The sequence below is a fragment of the Electrophorus electricus genome, chromosome 9 (assembly GCF_013358815.1).
Source record: "Electrophorus electricus isolate fEleEle1 chromosome 9, fEleEle1.pri, whole genome shotgun sequence".
Taxonomy (NCBI): domain Eukaryota; kingdom Metazoa; phylum Chordata; class Actinopteri; order Gymnotiformes; family Gymnotidae; genus Electrophorus; species Electrophorus electricus.
The window spans coordinates 9535435-9556815 of record NC_049543.1 but is presented as its reverse complement, the minus strand read 5'-3'; the positions used below and the strand labels follow the sequence as shown (position 1 = coordinate 9556815).

General features: G+C 50.5%; 1 protein-coding gene across 6 annotated transcripts in view; it reads left to right on the top strand.

The window, feature by feature from the left end:
* The window catches only part of wdfy3 (WD repeat and FYVE domain containing 3), a 61890-nt gene that overhangs the window by 29579 nt on the left and 10930 nt on the right, over positions 1-21381 (top strand). For 5 of the 6 annotated variants that reach the window (XM_035529640.1, XM_035529638.1, XM_035529642.1 and 2 more), the window contains 31 exons: positions 196-410; positions 1877-1989; positions 3160-3394; positions 4950-5050; positions 6330-6548; positions 6830-7011; positions 7636-7867; positions 8607-8767; positions 9364-9475; positions 9615-9805; positions 10245-10397; positions 10497-10570; positions 10814-10975; positions 11076-11170; positions 11249-11369; positions 11799-12016; positions 12185-12375; positions 12844-12978; positions 13156-13335; positions 13437-13670; positions 13779-13878; positions 14271-14431; positions 15684-15913; positions 16617-16726; positions 16862-17044; positions 17241-17398; positions 17664-17741; positions 18800-19027; positions 20048-20216; positions 20776-20936; positions 21170-21318. In XM_035529640.1, coding sequence (XP_035385533.1) covers positions 196-410; positions 1877-1989; positions 3160-3394; positions 4950-5050; positions 6330-6548; positions 6830-7011; positions 7636-7867; positions 8607-8767; positions 9364-9475; positions 9615-9805; positions 10245-10397; positions 10497-10570; positions 10814-10975; positions 11076-11170; positions 11249-11369; positions 11799-12016; positions 12185-12375; positions 12844-12978; positions 13156-13335; positions 13437-13670; positions 13779-13878; positions 14271-14431; positions 15684-15913; positions 16617-16726; positions 16862-17044; positions 17241-17398; positions 17664-17741; positions 18800-19027; positions 20048-20216; positions 20776-20936; positions 21170-21318 — 5051 coding nt within the window. The remainder of the gene's footprint in view (positions 1-195; positions 411-1876; positions 1990-3159; positions 3395-4949; positions 5051-6329; positions 6549-6829; positions 7012-7635; positions 7868-8606; positions 8768-9363; positions 9476-9614; positions 9806-10244; positions 10398-10496; positions 10571-10813; positions 10976-11075; positions 11171-11248; positions 11370-11798; positions 12017-12184; positions 12376-12843; positions 12979-13155; positions 13336-13436; positions 13671-13778; positions 13879-14270; positions 14432-15683; positions 15914-16616; positions 16727-16861; positions 17045-17240; positions 17399-17663; positions 17742-18799; positions 19028-20047; positions 20217-20775; positions 20937-21169; positions 21319-21381) is intronic. The other variant, XM_035529639.1, reaches the window with a different exon arrangement.

The window sequence follows — 21381 nt, the reverse complement described above, 5'->3', positions numbered from 1 at the left end:
GAGCGACAGAAATGATTAAAAGCCCATTGTGCAGCACTCATTATAAGATTCAATGTGGCCAACAGGCGAGAGCTAGAAAACCTCCAGTTCCTCGATGCACTGTATCTCTCTCTCTCTCTCTCTCTCCCTCTCTCTCTCTCTATCTCTCTCTCTCACACACACCCCCACCCTCACTCCTCTGCTCCCTGCCCCCAGCACGCTCTGGATCTGCAGCTGGCGGTGGCTAACATGGTGCAGGTGCTGGTGCACTCGGAGCGGAACCAGCAGGTGCTGGGCGAGGCGGGCCTGCACTCGCGACTGCTGCAGCGCTGCGCTTGCGCCCTGGCCGACGAGGAGCACCCGCTGCACCCGCCACTGCAGAGGGCCTTCGAGAGGCTGGCCTCACAGGCTCTTCAGCCCGTGGCTCTCCGGTGAGTGCCCCCCCCTCCATCCCGCAAGCACCCAGGTCCTGTCTCTGGGGTCTTGGGGGGTGGAGTGGGTTGGGGCCTTGGTTTAGGGGCTCATGGTACCATTGCTTTAACAAATGTATCTGTATTGATTACACTTATTCTTGTGAACTAGGGGTTTAAAACTACCTGTAAATGTGTCCCACAGTAAAGAATGATTAGGTCATCATGGCTTTTGGCATTGGATGCTGGTATTAAAAAAGCAATTACAGCATTTTAAGATGTAATGTAATGTTTTACTGCCAGACCTTTGGTCACATGACTGATTTCATGACTTCTCATAGAATAGTAACTGGCCTCCTTTACAGCCCTCTGCATCCGAATGAGCTGATAAACAGTATCTATTACTATAAGCTAAATCTTCTACTAGTTGTATCAATAATGTTTGTATAACTTTTTAAACGTGTTGTTCTACCCACTCTTGTTGCCTGAAATCCCAGAGACAAGGTGAATTCGCTCTTTCCCTGTTTAACATAATCGCCTGCCGTGCGCAGCTTGTCACCCTCGCGCAGTCTGTGACATTTTGAATCTTTTAGTCTAGGACCAGATGCGTCGAGTCTGCTCCGCCCAGACGCTCCCGAAGGATTCGGTCGTTTCTTTATCTGATTTACCTTGGAAAAATAAAATCCTCCCACCACGAGCAAAATGGTGTCTGCTTATCCAAAGAGGCCCCCAGCCGTAAAACTAGCACCGCGCGGCCCAGCGATCAGATCCGACGTCTCTCGCAGAGTCGCGCGCGCAGAGGCAGATGAGCCGCTGCAATTTTCCGCCCGGCTGGTCGCGCGCGCGGGGGGTTGAAGGGAGTTAGTATGCCCGCTAACGGCGCTAACGTCCGCCGTGCTGGGCATCAGACGCGGGACGCCGGAGCTCTGTCTGTAAAACACGACTTCGGAACCAAGCATTATCTTAGCTCTTCACGCTGCGAAAGTTCAGATGTGTGGGTCACGGTTTACGGTTCCGCCAATGATCGCACAGAGTAGATGGAATTGGGTTAAAAAATAAAATAAAATTACGAGCCATTTCATGCTCATAGTGTTTTGTGGGCTTTTTTCATTATTATTTTTAATAGGGGTTAAACAAAGGTCTTTGGCTGGACAAGACGAGCATTTATTTAGTGGTTGTCGTTTTCTGGTAAAACTAAGGGACACAGATTTTTTTGTGTGGCTGTAACTGATTGTTTTGCTTGTGGAATACATTTAGGGGCTGTGTTCAATGTCATATTGTACAGTTGTATGAATAATTACAGCTACTTCAAGATAGGTTCCAGAAAGCGCATGGAATGATCAATATCGAGTATTATTTACCTTTAAACCTTTATTTAATTTTTAACAGGTAAAATAGTTAATTTTGTTAATAGTTAAAAATGTTAATAAATAACCAAATTATCTATCTATTTATTTATTTTGAAACATTTGTTTTTCTTTCCACAGGGAATTTCTGCGTTTGGGCAACCCTTTGAACTGTGGCGCCTGGGACAAGAAGCTTCTGAAACAGTATCGCGTTCATAAGCCAAGCTCGCTGAGTTACGAAGCTGAAATGAGAAGTAAGTAGAAAGACGTGAGAGAGCAGCCTTTTAAACTCCTGCCCTCCCCTCCCTGGTTAGACCTGTCACAGCTCTCTCTAACCTCAGCTAAACAGCTCCCATCAGTGGCCTCCAATGTTTTGCTGGCTTTACAGTTCATTTGCGCTCTGCGTCGGTGCCTGCGCCTAGACTGCAGCGTTCGTATGAACGACAGCAGTTACCTGTGGCGCTAACATGGCATATTTCTCTCTCTCCAGTCGTCCTGGCTATATATTCGGCCACCGATTAAGTCGAACTGGATTTCCTGGAATCAAGCTCGATGCTACTGCAGTTCCTGGGCAATAAACATTCCTCGGGCACTTCATTGCACTCAAAGAATCCCAATAACGCAAAGGTTTTACGATCACCTGCTCAAAGGGGTTGATTTAATTGGCCAGTCATGCCCGTGTTAGACACGTTGGCCTGTTGCAAGAAGGCCTATCCTCAGCAAATGATCCTGACCTTTCCATTCAAGGTTTTTGATATGGATCAAAGCAGAGATGGTGGCAAAGTAAAACAGGATATATGAGGGAGTTTCACTTGAGAGGAAACTCCGGTGTGCTTCCTGAAGGCTGGATAGCAGAGTTTAACACACATCTGCAGTGTTTGACACCTGCATTCCTCAAATGACCTTTTAACGGCATTTCATGGCTCGCTAATCCTTTTGGCCTTAAAAGAAAAAAAAGAAAAACAGGAATTTTCAATATGGTGGTTGCAGACTGTAGTTCAGGTAGAGACTGTAAAACTGTAAAAACGCCTATAAGCTTACGTGCTTCTAGGTTTAAGGCACAGGCATATACGCCTGGTCAGTAATGGCTTCCGCACGGTCATGGCTGCATCAAACTGCTATTACCAGATGTTTTATTGTGGTCTTGTACCAAATGTTGTCCTGGTCTCAAAATAGAAGCTATATTGCATTATTATTATACTAGTGAGTAATAACCATCTTCTTATTTTGACAGTCCAATATCATTTTACAGTATCAGGGATTTCTCTGTATCAGATTTTACTGAGAGACATTTACAAACAAAATGGTCTAAACAGCATCCAAGGCTAATAATGTGATCGTATCCACAGCTGCTCTTGGAGATGAGCATTGCTCCAGTTGTGGTGGTGTTTATAGTGCAGCACCTCTGTGTCCCGGCATTGCAGACAGCATGACCACATCCACGGAGGGCTTTGGGCCGGACAGTGTGTTCGCGGCAAGTGAGGACAACAGTCAGTACCGGATCAGCCGCAGCCTCGTGCGCTCCGCAGAGGGCAGTACCGTGCCCCTGACCCGTGTCAAGTGCCTGGTCTCCATGACGACGCCGCATGACATCCGCCTGCATGGCTCGGCCGTCACTCCTGCCTTCGTGGAGTTCGACACGTCGCTGGAGGGCTTCGGGTGGGTCGCCCTTCAAAGTGTCTGATCATATCCATATCCAGGGGGTGGAAAAAATTGGGCGCTGCTCAGCCGGTCATAAGTAAGGGTTTAAGTTTTTTAGAAAGTTTTTGGGCGGGACACATCTGTTGCACAGACCACGTCTTATTAACTTTCAAGGTTTCCTCTCAGTTCAGAGCGTTGGATGTTCCTTTGTAGGGTCATCCCTTACATTTAGGACTTCAGAAATGATGAATACCCAAAGATAAAATGCTCAACATTTGAGGGTCGAGAGCAGAGCGCAGGAAGCACGTCACATTCCCACATTGCCACGTTCCTGCGGTCCCGCTTCCTATATGCGATCGCTCAGGCTAATAGCATCGGGATGCCGCGCTCATGTCCTCATAATAACCCCTGTCCTTTAATAACTGATTGTTGAATCTGAAGACACAGCGACCACAGTAATCCACAGTATTGTTTTCCACTATCCAACCTTATCTTGACTCTTATGTTTATCTAATGGGATCGTTATACAGCAGACGAAGGGCTGGATGCTGCAGCTCCCAAATCTTAGCACAGAACCTTGAAAGCGACTTGGCCAGCACTTCCAACATTTGGTACCTTAAGCAACGCGTGAGGTGGGACTTGGCACGGGCGTGCTGTGTGGGGTACACGGGCAGGCAGCAGATAGGCCTGGTCTCTGCTCCCTGACCCTGCGGCCTTTAGAGGTCCTCCCCTGCCTTCCTCTGGGCGACGGCTAGCAGAACGCCTTGCTGTTCAGATTAAAGGCGCTGGCTATACTGTCCCACATTTCCTCTTCTCACACACACACACACACACACACACACACACACACACACACACACACACACACACACACACAGTGCTCCTCATCTGCCTCTATGAAATATTCATATTAACTCGTTCCTTTTTGGGGCAGGCGGAGTGGCTTAATGGAGCTACCACAGGCTTCACTGGGCTGGTGCAGGGCTCTTGGGGGGTAGCGCATATGTTAGTATGCATATTTGGACCACCACCACACACACTCTTTTGTTAGGGTAATGCCTGTGACTGTGAGTGTATATGAATGAATCTTTTAGTTTAGCATGACAGTATCTACAGCTTCTATTCAAGTAAATAAGACTCTGTAGGCATGATTTTGACAGCTGTAAAGAGTACACCACCAATTTGATTTACTGTTCTTTTGTGTTATTGAAAACAGACCCGTCAGTTGCAGTGGCATTTGTGTGTTTTCTTACTTGTTTTGTAAGCACTTTCATTAGTGGGGACAGGACAAGCCCCTCAGATGCATCACGTTTCCTGCAGAGATCAGTGGTGACTGGCACCGATAGGGGTTTTATTGCCTTGTTTTTTTATTGCCTTTATGCTAGAAACGAGACCCACATATGTAAACTGGTCCCACAAAGCTGCGTGTCCCATGCAGTAAGCCGGCAGAACCATCCGAAATGTGATGTGAATTCACTCCGGTTTGCTTTGCAGGACAACAATTTATTAAAATGGATAACAGAAAATCCAGGCATGTTGAAAACCCCTCTCTTCTCTCTCTGTCTCCACCCAGCTGTTTATTTCTGCCCAGCCTCGCCCCTCACAATGCGCCATCCAACAACGCCAACACATCTGGTGTGAGCGACGGTGCAGTGGTCAGCGGCATCGGAAACGGTCAGTGCCCTCACGCGTGCGAACCTCCCAGCCCAGCAAACGGTTATGCTCATTGCTGAAGAGTTCCAGTGGCCGATGAAGTTTCGATAGTACAAGTGTAATACTAATAAGATTCAAAGGTTTAGGAAATTGCTGACTTGAGAGTTGGATTTTTGAAAGTCAAAAGTTGTGCCGTTATTCTCTGAAGAATTCCAGGGACTGGTGGTTTCGTGGTGATTTGGTGAAAATTGAATTGTTGGGGTGAGAGGGCGAACAATAATAATGTGTGTGTGTGTGTGTGTGTGTGTGTGTGTGTGTGTGCGGATTAGGTACTTGGAGTGAGTAAACACGTGCCTGACTAGTATTTGGCAGTGAAGTAGTGCAGGCCAGTGCTTGCCATGAGTTCGGGAGCAGCACTGAGTCCTGGACTGGAGAGTAGGTATATAGAGAGGTATGAAGAGCTCAGAGGATTGTGTGCGTGCGTGCGTGCGTGCGTGCGTGTGATGTAGTATTGATGAGATGAAGCAGGGCTGTGGCTGCACTACAAGGCTCTTTAGCTTTCTCACTTTCTCCTCCCTTTTGTGCTGTATCTCTTTTTTTCACTCTCTCCACCCCTTCCTTCCTCCCTCCCTCTCTCTCTCTCCTGAATGTAAATGGAGGTTTTGTATTTATATATAGACTTCTGCAGCATGTCCCCCGACCTATTTTTTTTGTGTGGATGACATCATCGTTGCCGTTGGCAGAGTTTCATTCACATTCCTGCATTGTGCCTCAAGTCTCTGATTCACTGTCCCAGTCTGCTGTGTCCCTGCTTCGGAGGGCTTATAGCCTAGTATAGGAGACCAGCTGGACATGGACGTCTTGCTATGACATCTGGGGAATTTTAAAGGACCTTTGCAGGGCATATAGTATTTCAAAGCTTGTCCGTAAGACACAGCGTCTAGAATGGCAGTACGTAGCCATGTGAGCTAAGTTGTGTAACAGTTCACTTTGCGTTGCCATTGAGCAGACTTTGTTGACTGTATTTCATTATGATAACCGCCATGACTGCGATCCTTTTGTTGTCTTTATTGATATTTAGAGTTATTAATTTTTTTTATTGTGGACATTTAATAATTTATATACACTCCGTACTGAATGTTTGATCCCAAGTTAAGGTAACCGAAAGAAATGTGGTGCCGTATTTCATCCTAAAGGGGTGCCTCGGCTCTTCAAGTTTAATCACAGTCCTGTCCCATGTGAGCTTTTATGAAAAATATCTGTGGCGTTCTCCCCCGCCCCCAACCCCCCACCTGCACAGGCGAGCGGCTGTTCCCGCCCCCGTCTGGCTTGAGCTACTCGACGTGGTTCTGCGTGGAGCGCTTTAGCTGCGCGCCTGCCTGCCACCCCGTGCGCCTGCTGACGGTGGTTCGGCGCGCCACCTCGTCTGAGCAGCACTACGTGTGCCTGGCCGTTGTGCTGTCCGCCCGTGACCGTTCACTCGTTGTCTCCACCAAGGAGGAGCTGCTGCAGACCTACGGCAAGTCCCACCGCCCCCCCAGCCCCTCCCGCTTAAACTCACATCTGCCGCTTAGCAGCATTTAGCGTGTCACTGGAATAGAATAATTGAGCAGTAGAATAATTGTTAGACTAAAAAAAAGTCTTGTGTTGTGTGGGTGTGTTTATAAACAAAAGTGTAAGCAAAAGTCTGGCTTCTGGTGTTTAGTCTAGCCTTCCTGAAAAATGACAGCAGAGGTGTTACTTTTTGTCTATGGCCTACAAGCGTGACATCATTTCCTGTGTCTCCCCCCCGCCACACAGTTGATGACTTCAGCGAGGAGTCCTCCTTCTACGAGCTGCTGCCCTGCTGCGCCCGCTTCCGCTGCGCTGACCTCATCACCGAGGGACAGTGGCACCACCTGGTGTTGGTCATGAGCAAAGGGATGCTGAAGAACAGCATGGCCACGCTCTACCTCGACGGCCAGCTGCTCAGCACCGTCAAGGTGAGGGGGCGGGGCCTCGGCAAAGGACCGCCCTCTGAGTCACAAACGTATAGTGCACGCTCCAGAGTGGCTAGCCGATCAGAGATCAGTTTCGCGGGCCTTTTTCAAATCTGAAGTCAAGTGAAACTTTTAAACGCCTGATGCAAGGTCAGAGACCTAAGGCGTCCACGTTGGCCCTTGCGTGTCAGCTTTTGTAAATGTAAAGAGGGCCGCGCAGCTACGTTTCAGTCACTCAGCTTTTTAGTCTCCTGGCAATGCTGCAAAGCAGCCCAGCATTGAGGAATGCACAGTATCTCTCTGTATAGAAACATCAGAGACCCACCCACCATCTGGCTCCACGCACACGCACACACACACACACACACACACACACACACTTAAAATCGCTCGCACGGTGCTTTCATCAAGGTGTTCCTTTGTGGTCTACCTTTGATTTAACCACAGCTTCCGTCTGTTCCGTATGAAGAGCTTCTGCGACCATAGCTAACTAACACCAAACCACACTGCCACTTCCTTCCCTCTTACCCACATACAGTGTTGCTAACTTCCCCTCTGTTTCTCTCTCTGTATCTGTATCTTTATCAACGGCTCCTCTATCTGTCTCCCCCTCCCTCCCTTTTCCAGCTCCACTACGTACACAGCGCTCCGGGTGGCTCGGGCGCTGCCAATCCCCCCGTGGTCAGCACCGTCTACAGCTATGTGGGCACGCCGCCGGCCCAGCGCCAGCTCTCCGCCCTGGTGTGGCGCCTGGGGCCCACGCACTTCCTGGAGGAGGTGCTGCCTGCCATCAGCGCGGCCGCCATCTACGAACTGGGGCCCAACTACGTGGGCAGCCTGCAGGCGGTCTACCTGCCTTGTGAGTGGGCGGGACGAGGGGTGTTTGTGTGCTCTAGAAAGGTAGTAAGGTCCAGGGGCACTGCTGGGACGGACTGGGTTATTCCATTCAGAGCCACTTAAAGGAGACTCTAATATTTATTTGTCCTTTCTCTCTCCAAGAATGAGTTCTTGTAATATTTTGAGGACAGGTAACATACACATCTGCACAATGTGTAGTTGAGATTTTGGAGGAGTGCATGTCGGGGCGTCTGCGAGCTACAGTCACCTATGACTCCTTTCTCTGCGTACAAACGCAAAGACAGCATCGTAGCTGTTGGAAGAAGTATAAACAAGCCATAAGATGGCTGCCTTATTTCTCATCCTCCATAATGCTCTGATATTTCCTAGTGCAAGCTGCACTCTTCAGCGTTACAGCCAGCCACAGAAGTACCCAGAGAGCAATGCCATAGCAACATTAGGCAAACCCTTCCACCACCAAAGAGCCTGTTAATTACTTTCCCAGCGGCGTGCCTTGCATGTGTGTGCGCTTGTGTGTGTGTGCGCTTGTGTGTGTGTGCGTGTGTGTGTGTGCACGTGCGTGTGTGTGGGGGGCTACTTTCACTTTCCCAGGAGCTCCGCTGTTTTCTCATTTGAGCCAAATGTTCTCAAGCACCCTCACACCCAGGACGCCACATAATCACAAGCCCCATGGCCAAGCTCCGCCCCTTTGCAACCCGGTGCTGCACGTCCCCACACTGAGCGTCCTCTCCACCCCGCAGGCAAAGATGCGAAGGTGGAGGCCGTGCCCCCGTGCCCCGTGGCGCTGGTCCCCGAGGAGAAGGTCTCCTTCAGCCTCTACGCCCTATCTGTTTCCTCCCTCACCGTGGCCAAGATCCGCAAGGTGTACAACAAGCTGGACAGCAAAGCCATCGCCAAGCAGGTGAGCTCTCTGCTCCCCTTCCTACCAGCTCCATACGTCAAGCGAGTGACTTCAGTCTCCGCAGCCGTGCGCTTTCCAGGGCGGCTGAAGGCAGAAGACCAGAGTAGCACCATCAGCACATGTCCTCCTCCCAGACGGGCACAGCCTCAGTCAGAACCCCATGATGGAATTTACCGCCACTGAGCTGCTCTAGAGTCTTCACAGTAGCGTAGGTTCTTCACTGTAACGTAGTGTAGGGTCTTCTTCTAGTGTGGTGTCCTCACTGTAGTGTGGTGTCTTCACTGTACTGTAGTGTAGTGTCTTTACTGCAGTGTAGGGTCTTGTGTGGTGTCTTCACTGTAATGTAGTGTCCTCACTGTAGTCTAGTGTCTTGTAGTGTAGGGTCTTCACTGTAGTGTCTTTTTGTAGTGTAGTGTCTTCACTGTAGTCAGTCTTCAGAAGGGGATTTCCCCATTGGCTGTAATTTTTAATTATCTTGTCCCACTTGAGTCATGTTGACTGCAGCAGGTATGGGGTGTTTGTAGGTGTCTCATTTCCAAAGGCCTCTCTCCAGCAGTCTAGTTTGCCCATACTCAGTAGCTGAAACCTCTGTGCAGCTGGCGGTTTCGTCGCATGAGAACGCCACGCCGGTCAAGCTCCTCCACAACGCAGCGGGGCACCTCAACGGCCCGGCGAGGACCATCGGCGCTGTGGTGATAGGCTACCTGGGTAAGACCGCGCAGTGCATAATCCTCCTAATGGAGCTAGAAACGAGAAGCCTTTGTTCTGTCCTAAATGCCTTCCAGCCCGGGCCCACCTCCCTAACCCGGGCATCCTGTCTCCCCCAACCCACCCCCCATGCCTCCAGGCGTGAGGGCCTTCGTTCCCAAGCCCGTGGCCACCAACCTCCAGTACGTGGGCGGCGCTGCTGCCATCCTGGGACTGGTAGCCATGGCGTCGGACGTGGAGGGCCTGTACGCCGCCGTCAAGGCGCTGGTCTGTGTGGTCAAGAGCAACCCACTGGCCAGCAAGGAGATGGAACGCATCAAAGGCTACCAGGTGAGGGGACAGGCAGTGCGGGGACCCTGCCCTGGGAAGAACGCAGCCTCGAGCAGGAGACAAGGAGCTGCCGGAACGCGCTTCTTCTGATGTCATTGTTCAGTCGAGCTTCTGATGATTCAAAAGTGCTCACGGGGGCTGTGAAGCTGAAAGATCTGTGCAGATGGTCCAGTAATTCAAACACTTTGCATGGTGCAAATGTGAGTCTAGAATGTTACAAATGGAGTATGGAGGTGTTGCCTGTGGTGGAGTTCATAGAGTGTAGAATGTGAAAGAGCATCTGTATATAACAAAAAAAAACTGCTTAAATCCTCAAGTCCAGCATAGGTGAGACATGGTGTAAAAGTTTCATTGCTCACCATGTACCATGCATCATCTTAGGTTGAGGCCCATTTTGTCAGAGTGCGTACTGACTCCTGCGCACTGTGTGTCCCCCCAGCTGCTGGCCATGCTGCTGAAGAAGAAACGCCCACTGCTCAACAGCCACATCCTGCACCTCACCTTCTCACTGGTGGGCACCGTGGACAGCGGCCACGAGACCTCCATCATCCCCAACTCCACCGCCTTCCAGGACCTGCTCTGCGACCTCGAGGTGCGTCTGTTCCCCGGTTCCTTCTTCCACTTGCTAGGCGTTTTTAAAAGCTCTCGCCTTTCCAGACGTGAGATGCCGTTCTCTGATGTTTGGCTTCAGGTCTGGCTCCATGCGCCCTACGAACTGCATCTGTCACTCTTCGAGCACTTCATCGAACTTCTGACCGAATCCAGGTGAGGCGCTTCAGCCTGTGCTGGCCACAACCCGGGCGTGCCGCTTCATTGAACCACCCACCCCCATCTTTCGTGTAACAGTTTGTACATTTGCTGTGCCTGTTCCGCTCAATAACAAGATTCCAGAGTTCGCTGGGTTTTGTGTGAGCGCTTCTCGGACAGCTGCTGTACCTTCCAAAAATTACACCGCCTTGTGTGATGTGATGTAATGTGATGTGACCCCCGACCCATGTGTGCTTGCAGCGAGGCGGCGAAGAACGCCAAGCTCCTGCGGGAATTCCAGCTGATTCCCAAACTTCTGCTGACTCTGCGCGACCAGGCGCTGTCCCAGCCCACCGTGGCCGCCATCGGCAACGTGCTCAGCCTGCTGCTGCAGGGCTTCCCCAGCTCCTACGACCTGCTCCGGTGCGCCCCCTCTGTCCCCCCCCCCCCCCCCCCAAAAAAACCTGCTTAGTTTTAAACTGTGTGCGGCTTATGATTCTATAAAGTGGTGGTTTTCTTTCAGGTTTGGTCAGTTCATATCATCCACCTTACCGACCTTTGCGGTCTGTGAGAAGTTTGTGGTCATGGAGGTTAACGACGAGGAGAAGACAGACGGAGGTGAGAGCCGTTGCCAGGTAGCCACACAGCTCCAGCTCTTCGGCCTGTCGCGCTCTGACCGGCTTCATTTATGTTCAGGGAGCGACGAGGACTTCGGCAGTCTGCTCTCGTCCAGCGTGATCCTGCTGCGGAACCGTCTGCTGGACCTCCTGCTTCGGCTGCTGTTCAGCTCCAGAGAGAAGGGCGCCGTCAACGCCCAGTGAGAGCGCGCCCCATGTAGCCTAGGGCCCTACCCCGTGAACACCACTGCTTAATCTGTAGTCACAGCATGTACCACGTTTTTTTTTAAATTAATATTTCAAAATGTATTCATTGTGTTAATACAGTTGAATACTACAATACTACAGTACATACTTGCATTGCTGAAATTGGCTGTCCATAGGTTGGCTTTAAACAAAAAAAAAACATTTTAAAAAACTATTTCTTTAAAAATAACATATTAACATATTTTAAAAAATAACATTAACATATTTAATAGTTACATTTGGATGATGCCATCTGATTGTCTGAGGTTTTTGTGGGGTTTTTTTTCCTTTTCCTTTTACGCTAAAGAAATTGGAGTGAAAATAGCTGGTCTTCCTCCTAAGACTAAACCATTGCTGTTTGTGCGTGACACTGCACCCCACAGGGCGTGCGAAGAACTGGTGCGCACGCTGGGCTTCGACTGGCTGCTCCTGTTCATGGAGGAGCACGTCCACTCCAGCACGGTGACGGCGGCGCTCTGGATCCTGGTGGTGGTGCTCAGCAACCAGCCCATCCTGGGCCGCTTCAGAGAGGGCGTGTGCGGAGGGGGCTGGCTGGATCACACCGACTCTGTGCTCACCAACAAAATCGGCACGGTGCTGGGTGAGTGCACACACGCACACGCAAGCATTCATGCACACGCAAGCATACGCGCGCACACACACACACACACACACACGCACGCATACACGCACACACACACACATACACACAGAGGTTGCCGTGTGATGGAAGGTCTGGCGTTTAACGCTCTCGTCTCTCCCTGGTCAGGCTTCAACGTGGGGCGGAGCGCGGGCGGCAGGTCGACAGTTCGCGAGATCAACCGCGACGCCTGCCACTTCCCGGGCTTCCCCGTGCTGCAGACGCTGCTGCCCAAGCACACCAACGTGCCTGAGCTCTACTTCCTGCTCATGGCCCTGTTCCTGCAGCAGCCGGTCACCGAGCTGCCAGACTGCCTCCAGGTATGCGTGGGTGCACGCGCCCTCCTCCCCTCCGCCCCCCACCGTGAGCTGTTTAGAACGCTACACTAGCACTCAGCCGACCACACCTTCTTGACGTCATGGTGGTCCATTCCACGTTTGCTACACGGTTACATATGAACCATTTTTCAGAACTTGAGGGCAGATGTTGGAATTCGTTTCCGTTCTCCCGGAATATGAAAGAAAGGTCAATGTAAATGGTTTGAGTTACTGACACACCGGTGAATGTTGTTGTATTAACCGCATATGTGTGTAGTTTTGTTTGCGTTTGTTAGCATTATAAACAAACATTTCAACATGTCTATATGTATTTCCCTGCATGTTTCTCTGCTGTTCTGTTAATATCCTTTACTATAAGACACTCATTAACCAAGCATTGTGTCAACTGAACTTGGAAAGTCACACCAGGTGACTGGCCCCCTGTCTGTCCCCTGCCTCCCTGACCCACAGTTTGACCTGGACTCCATCTGGACGTTCATCTTCGGCGTGCCGGCATGTGCCGCCCCCGTGGTGGGCTCGGTCCACAGTGTGTGCACGGAGGCGGCCTTCCTCCTGCTGGCCATGCTACGCAGCATGCTCAACCTGGTGAGGCTCACAAAGCGCCCCCTGCTGGCCGCAACCAGCCTCACAGTCTTAATTTGTGAGCTGTCACAATAAGACGCTAGGTACAGTTGCGTTAGAGTGATTTAAACATGTAAATCGCTGGATATGACGCTTAACAAAGCGATTTTGCTCTGCTCGATGTGTCCCGGCGCCCCATAGCCATGGCAGTCGGAGGAGGAGGGCTCGTGGCTCAGGGAGTACCCCGTGACGCTGATGCAGTTCTTCCGCTACCTCTACCACAACGTTCCCGACCTGGCTCCCATGTGGCACGGCGCAGACTTCCTGTGCGCCTTGGCTGCCGCTGTCTTCCCCTTCAACATCCGGCCCTACTCGGAGATGGTGCGCCGCTCGCGTTTTCACTCTGAAATGGCCGCTGTAAGGCTTTAGTCGCGCCACGCGGAATTCAGGCCCGAACCCTTGACCCATGACCCTTGTCTCAGGTCAGCGACCTGGACGATGAAGCCGGCTCGCCCACCGAGGAGTTCAAAGCCTTCGCCGCCGACACGGGCATGAACCGCAGCCAGTCGGAGTACCTCAACGTGGGCTCCAAGACCTCCCTGACCAACCACCCGGCCAAGAAGTACGTCTTCGACCTGATGCGGGTGCTGATCATGGACAACCTATGCACGACGCCTGCCAGCAAGCAGACGCCCGTCATAGACCTGCTGCTGGAGGTGAGGCCCCTCCCCTTGGCCTCGTGCCGCTCTCTCTGAGGGCACGGCTCCTAATTAATGTCCTTGGGCTGCACGTTTGTGGATAAAAGACTTGGTGTGTGTTTGCAGGCCTCACCAGAGCGCTCCACCAGGACCCAGCAGAAGGAGTTCCAGTCCTACCTCCTGGACAGCGTGATGGAGCACCTCCTGGCAGCCGACGTCCTGCTGGGTGAGTTCGCGCGTGCCCTGCGGACAATCGTGCGTCAAGAAGCTGTGGGGACCACCACCACCATGTGACTGTAAATCTGTACATTTGTAAACTGGAATTGTGCATTGTATACATACACATGCATCCATATATACGTTGTACATTGTGTATATATACATGTTTTACATATATATATATATATATATATATATATATATATATATATATATATATATTTATTTATTTTTTTTCTCCTTATGCACGCCTGTTTCTTTCCTCAGTTTGGACAGAGCACTCACAAAACCATTTCACTGCGAGTTATACCCTGTATGACTAATAAGCCAAACTTGAAACTTGAAGAAGGCAGGGAGCGAGCCACCCCCCCTCCTCATTTGCCTCGGCTTTTCCCCCAGGAGAGGACGCGTCGATGCCCCTCACCACTGGCGGGAGCTACCAGGTGCTGGTCAACAACGTGTTCTACTTCGCTCAGCGGGTGGTGGACAAGCTGTGGCAGGGCATGTTCAACAAGGAGTCGAAGCTGGTAGTGGAGTTCATAGTGCAGCTGATCAGCCAGGTGAGCGCGGTGACCATGGCTCTGAATACTGATCCTAGATCGGATTCCACGTGCCATGTCGCTATATTATAGCTGTACATAAGATAAATCTCCTTCCAGCAGTGAGAACTCAGTCTTTGGATAATGGAAGGATTAGCAAACCAAAGGAAGGCGATGTAACAGCGCAGTGTAAATCCCGCCCTGACATGACGCGACAGCCGTAGCGCGTGCCGAGGAAACGCCTTAATGACGCCCTCTCCTTACGCTAATCACCCACGGGGAACTAGAGCTCGAGCTGAGCCTGACAGCTTAATCTGCATCCAATTCCTAGAGGTGATTCAGTCTTAAGCACACTCCAGAAAACGAACAGAACACAAGTTACACGCTGAATAAGAAATACAGCAATCAGTAAAAGACTGTGATTGATGTAAGTAGTAATATAGAAAATAACGTCAAAAGTAGTAATACTGTTAGTAACTTTGTGTATCTCCTTTCATGCATTTAAAATGTTGAGTTAAAAAAAGACATGCATACAACATCAAATCAAATTTGGAAAGAATACAGTAAAAAGAATTCCAATAAATGATCAAATGCGTTAAATATACATGTGAGCCACAGTATGGATGTTTTTGACACTGTATCTGGTCAAATGCGCAGGTGCTTGTGCACTTCCTCAGCTGTCCAACGCTGCCCCTAGTGGACATCCACGGAAGTCAAAGGGCTTCCCGATGGATTCGCCTGAGCAGGCCACGGCAACCCACTCAGAGTGCGGTAGAGTGGGGCACAACGAGAAACCCGCGCAGCACAGTGCACTTTATCATGTGTGAGCGGCTGGCCGCTTCCCCCATCACCTCTTTCGGCGCGTGCCTTTGCCCACAAGACGGAACGCGGTTCGCCGGGTCGAAGACCCTGACGTGGCTGTTTGAGGGGGGATTTATAACGGCGTGACGGAATGCGCTGTAGAGGTTTAAGGAGCTAAATGTACAGGCTGTTCCAGCCATAGTCATTGCCCAAAGTAGCAGAGGCCGTTATGCAGTGATGCAAACCTTTCCATGAGTCTCTGTTAAACTCTCTCTTCCTCTAGCTCCTCTGTTTCACAATTCCGGCCCTACTGTTGCGTCCCAAGGGACGCATCACCAATGACGACGATTCTTGACTCTCCCCTCCCCTCCCCTCTCTCTCTCTCTCTCTCTCTCTCTCTCTCTCTCTCTCTCTCTCTCTCTCTCTCTCTCTCTCTCTCTCTCTTTCTCTCTCTCTCCCTCTTCCCCTCTAGTGCAAGCGGCGCTCCCAGGGCCTGTCTCTGGACCCCATCTACCACTGCCTGAACCGCACCATCCTGTACCAGCTGTCGCGGCCGCACAGGACCGTGGCCCAGCAGGTGGCACTGCTGGACTCACTGCGCGTGCTCACCGTCAACCGCAACCTGGTGCTGGGCCCCGGCAACCACGACCAGGAGTTTGTGGCCTGCCTGGCCCACTGCTTCATCAACCTGCACACGGGGAGGTGGGCGAAGACGGCGTGCGTGTGTGTGCTTGTTTGTGACTCCGTGTGCCTACACATGAGTGTGTATGTGTTGGAGGGGAGGGAGAGCTAGAGAAACTGAACATGTGTGTGACTCCCAAGTCGGTAGACAGCAGAGTGCCTTTAAAATGGAAATGCAGAGGTGGGGGCTAGGAGGATGTTTTTCTTCCACTACTACCCGTGGGATGGTAAAATTCTGATTGGACAGCAGTGACGTAAACGACTGTGTCTGCTCTGCTGATTAAAAGAAAAAGGGGGTGCTGTGGGAGCGCCTGTTTCAACCCCCTCCCTCGGGACGAGCAGGTGCCACGCCGTGCCTGCTCCTTCACGGCTGCGTCAGAGTCCCCGGGCCCAGAAGCGTGCGTGTTTGCACTGCTGCGTTCCTCCCTTCTCGGATCCGGTTTTACACGAGGGCGCGTGTGACTCATGCCGGCACGGGTGGCTTCAAAGCAGAAGCCGCCATTGTTAGGGGCTCCATAACCAGGCCGACTACACGGCCCTGCCTCCACATCCTCACGGATACGCTCACTCTGGTGGGACACGCTTCCGTGGTCAGTTCCTTTGCCCTGACCCGATAGCACACTGCGTCCTTGGTCTGTGGCTGTACCGGCCTCAGCAGCCCGGGCCGGTCCAGACCGGTGCGGGCTGATCAGGCGGGTGACCGCCCTCTTGCTCTGTGTTTCAGCAGCGCGGAGGGCTTTGGGTTGGAGGCCGAGGCCCGCATGACCACCTGGCACGTGATGATCCCAGCGGAGAGCGAGGCCGATGCACCCCACAGCCAGGACGCCAGTGAAGGTACCCCCCGCCCCCGGCGGCTTTCCCCCGAGGGCCCCCGGGCGGTCCCTGCTGCCTCGTCAAAAGGGTCCGCGCAACAACGTCTCCGTCAGTCTTAGTTTCTGTAATGTGACTGTAATGTGTGACCTGCCCCAGGGCGCCAGCTCATGCTGAAGGCCGTGAACCGCGTGTGGACAGAGCTGATGCATAGCAAGAGGCAGATGCTGGAGGACATTTTTAAAGTGTCCCTGCCTGTGAACGACCGGGGACACGTGGACATCGCCACCGCCAGGCCAGCGCTGGAGGAGCCCGCTGCCAAGAGCTGGCAGAACCACCTTGGTGAGCAGAAAAATTGTACACACACACACAAACACACACACACTATTCTGCTCTCTCCCCCAAAATTTGTATTTTAATTTTAGTAACCATCTTTGTTCTGTTTACTCGAAACCCCCCTCAACCTCTTCTTTGCCCCACCCCCTCTTACGTAACCCCTGTTTTGCTCCAATAACCCCCCACCTCCCGTCCCGTTTAGCCCACGAGAAGAAGAGCATCAGCAAGGGGGAGGCGGTGGCTCCAGCCACTCAGTCCAAGCTGTCGCGGGTCAGCAGCGGCTTCGGCCTGTCCAAGCTGACCGGCGCCCGGCGCAGCAAGAAGGAGAGTGGCCTGAACAAGAGCAGCCTCTCCGCGCAGGTGCCCCGCCCCGGCTCCACCCACTGTATTGTGTAATGCTTAACATCAATGCTATACTTTAAAAAAAAAACAAACAAAAACAAATCCATACAAATGACAATTCTGTTTCCCAATAATAATTCAAGCCAGCCTTCAGCCGTGGTGCAATGAAGGTTCACCTGTGCATTTTAACAGGTTGTAGCTGCAGCACGTAGTACTGTGGTGGAAATGTGGCGCTGTGTGCAGTGTGATATGCAGTCCTAATGTGGCGTGCTTGCTTCTCCAGGAAACCTTCCAGTGGATGTTCACCCATATCGCAGTGGTGCGGGACCTGGTGGCCATGCAGTACAAGGAATACCAAGAGGTCAGCCGCTCGCACACAGTCCCTCCCGATCACATTCCACCTACCTTGTCTGTAGCGACAGGGGGGGCCGACCCCCCCTGGAAATTTGAGTCGGGGGGAATACTGATTTTGTGGAGACACAAAATCGTCCCAGTGGGAAGGTAAAAGGGACGGGTTTGTCTGCATTTGGAGTGAAGCTCCTGCCAAGGTTGATTAATTCCCTTTAAAGACCTCAGCATCGTTATGGAAACGTAGCTGACATCAGGCTTACAAAACGTGTCTGAACTTTAGTGTTATGCCATGTAGAACCCAATATTGTCATAATTTCCCAATAATGTAATAGTGCCCAGACATGTGATAAAATTGTGCACTTAACCACAGAAGTCCAAAATAATCTGCTTCAGTGTATTGTAGCAAGTAAAATAATGTGCATGACAAAAATGACAGATTATTAGCCTAAACCAAAACCTAATCCATTTAATATCAATTTATAGAGTGTTGTCAATAGCATGGCTATAACAGCTTGTTGAGTGTATTGTGATGATGTGTATTGTAACTGTTACATGTTCATTTACTTCTCTGGACATCTACAGATATTAACCTGGACACTCCAAATAAAGTAAAAAACAACTGAATTCAGCATATTGTAGAATAAATTTACACAGTTAATTTGAAGTCTCTGGATGATCTAATGAATTTATACAGATACCTCAGTACTGCTATATAATCGATATCGTATTTTTGTTAGAGTCGGCTGAATTTATTTAATATAAAAATGGTCCTTCAAAATAAAGTGTCACCAATCTACTAAATTCCCTATTAAAAAACCTATCAAATTAAATAATGTATTATGCAGTTACAAACAATTAACCTGAAAATGTAATGTATTGAAAATGTACCTGAAAATTAACCAGTAAATGTATACATGCCTTCTTTGGAAATTCTTTGCGCCTTGTTAATAATGTCACAGGTACTCCTGAGTCGTGAAGCCATTTTGACTTTAATGTGAGTAAATATATTTATGCCACCAACCGCGATGATGCCCAGACAGTTCTGATGACACTCACTTTTCACACCAGAGGCAGCAGAATGCTCTGAAATACGTGACGGAGGAGTGGGCCGGCATCGAGTACGAGCTGTTGCGGGAGCGGGGCTTGTGGGGCCCTCCCATTGGCTCACACCTCGACAAGTTCCAGCTGGACATGACGGAGGGGCCCTGTCGAATGAGGAAGAAGATGGTTCGCAACGACATGTTTTATATCCACTACCCCTACGTGCCTGACGGCGAGCCCAACAACAGCTCACAGGTAACGCGCGTGCGCGTGTGTGTGTGTGTGTGTGTGCGTGTGTGTGTACGCGGGGTGACGCTAAACTCACCCTTTCACATTTCCATAGCCCACTGTAATCACGGGTTTCAAAGGTCATTACAAAAGCCATAATTTATTTTTGTTGGATTGTTGAACAGTGGGCAGAAGACCAAGTAATGATAACATGCATGTTAACACATGTAACCATTTAACCTAACAAGCGCACATGTCACTAAACAAAGGGCCTTAACTAGTTAAGTTAGCAAAGGCACTGGTTGTGTTAATAAAAGGGGGCATTTTTAACTAGATAACAAAAGCTTGTAAACTGAGAAATCCAACCAGTAAACCACTCCTTTTGTGTTCTCTAGCCAGCGTGACAGATGATGCAAAAACAAAATCACGCAATTCACATGTAGTTTTATGCCTCAAATTCACACATGCACGTGTGACAATATTATTAAAATGAAATGCAAATGATTACACCAAAACATTTTTTTTTCTTTCTCATGACAGAATTGAGGGAGAGAGTGAGCAGGGAACAGCGGTGAGGAGATCAGAGTGAAAGAGGGAAAGCAGATGCAGAACGGGGGAGAGAGAGGGAGGGAGGGAGGGAGAGAGAGAGGGAGGGAGAGGGAGAGAGAGGGAGGGAGGAAAAGAGGTTTACGCCATTCTGACCAGGTTCCACCTGTAACTCGACTGCAAGCTTATCTAAGTGCTTTCGCCAGTCATTCACATTTTAAGCCACAGGGCAGACTGTGGACAGAGGTCTGCTTGCTTAAAAATTTGGCATCAGCAGAGTTGCAGTTGTTTTTTTGTTTTTTTTATACTAATTCGGTCATGAATATTTTCACACAGAACTTATAGAAAAAAAAGAATGCAGGATAGCTTGGACCAGTTCCTATTATGCAAATAAGCTCATGTTAACTGGGCAGCTTTCATTGGCTGTGAGGCGCCTCAGTGTTTGGGATGTTTCTCCAGGACGTGTGCTTTAAGCGCGTTAAGTCTCCCTCTGCCCCACAGAAGCCCACACGCTATCGGAGAGCCGTCAGCTACGACAGCAAGGAGTACTACATGCGGATGTTGTCAGGGAACCCAGGAATGTACCAGCACTCCATCCAGCAGAGCACGGAGGGCGAGACCTCACAGCAGGAGCCTGAGCCCGGGGAGGACACCATCGCCAGGGTCAAAGGTCAGAGGGCGCAAAACGTAGATTGGCTCCACTAGCTTCCAGTCGTTATCCAGCATCTTGACGTTTGTGGTGGAAGTAACCCTTTTAATTGGTTCTGGCAATTCTCTGGAAGTTTATGGTGCTCTCTGGACAGTGTAAAGAGCCAAAACTCATATGTAGTATTTTTCAACAAGTGAATAATACCATCTGTGAGGCTGCTGTAATGAAAATGCAAAAACTGTGTTAGGTAATGAAGCAATAATTCCCAGTGCTCATTATTAATGGTCACCTGGACCATAACAACCATAATGGCTTGGCACCACTAATCAGGGTGTTACAGCTCTGACTTGGTACGAGCCTCTCCTCTGTTGTGGTCATGCCAAACGCTTAATTCGCCCTACAACCACAAATGCTCCAAATGGCAGGACTTAAAATGAAACAAACTGACGTCAGGTTCATTTGGATTACGACGTTAGCGTGTGCCTTCCTGTCCCCGCCTGCTTGCTCGGCGAGACGTCCGTCGACTTTAAATGTAAAAAGTGCAGAGTGTTTTGACGGCGGGCCACGCGTGTGCCTGCAGGTCTCGTGAAAGCCCCTCTGAAGCGCTCGCGCTCCACGGCGGACGGCGGCGACGAGGACAGCCAGGAGCAGCTGCAGGAGCTGATGGAGGGCGGGGCCGTGGACGAGGAGCAGAAGACCGACAACACCACCCTGCTCCGCCTGCTGGAGGAGGGAGAAAAGGTCTCTCTGAACAATGTCCCCAACATATCTCCCCCCCACGCAGGCTTACCACTCACCACGTCACCTGGCTAGGCTAGTTTTGCTGACTATATTGTGGTAACAAGTAGTTTTTGTTAGAAATGCTCTTGAAGGGTTGGTGTCCCTGTTTTAGGTTTATAATTTGTTTAAAGTGTGTTTTTCCTGGATTTTGCTTTTCATACTTTACACAACGTTCTGACTTCCTGTGTAAACAGATCCAGCACATGTACCGGTGCGCTCGGGTGCAGGGGCTGGACACCAGGGAGGGGCTGCTGCTGTTCGGGAAGGAGCACTTCTACGTGATCGACGGCTTCACCATGACAGTCACCCGGGAGATCAGGGACATCGAGACGCTTCCCGCAAAGTGAGAGCCATAGCTCTATGCCCCTTGATGTCCCTCAGCTTTTATCGCGTCTTGCTTGCATCT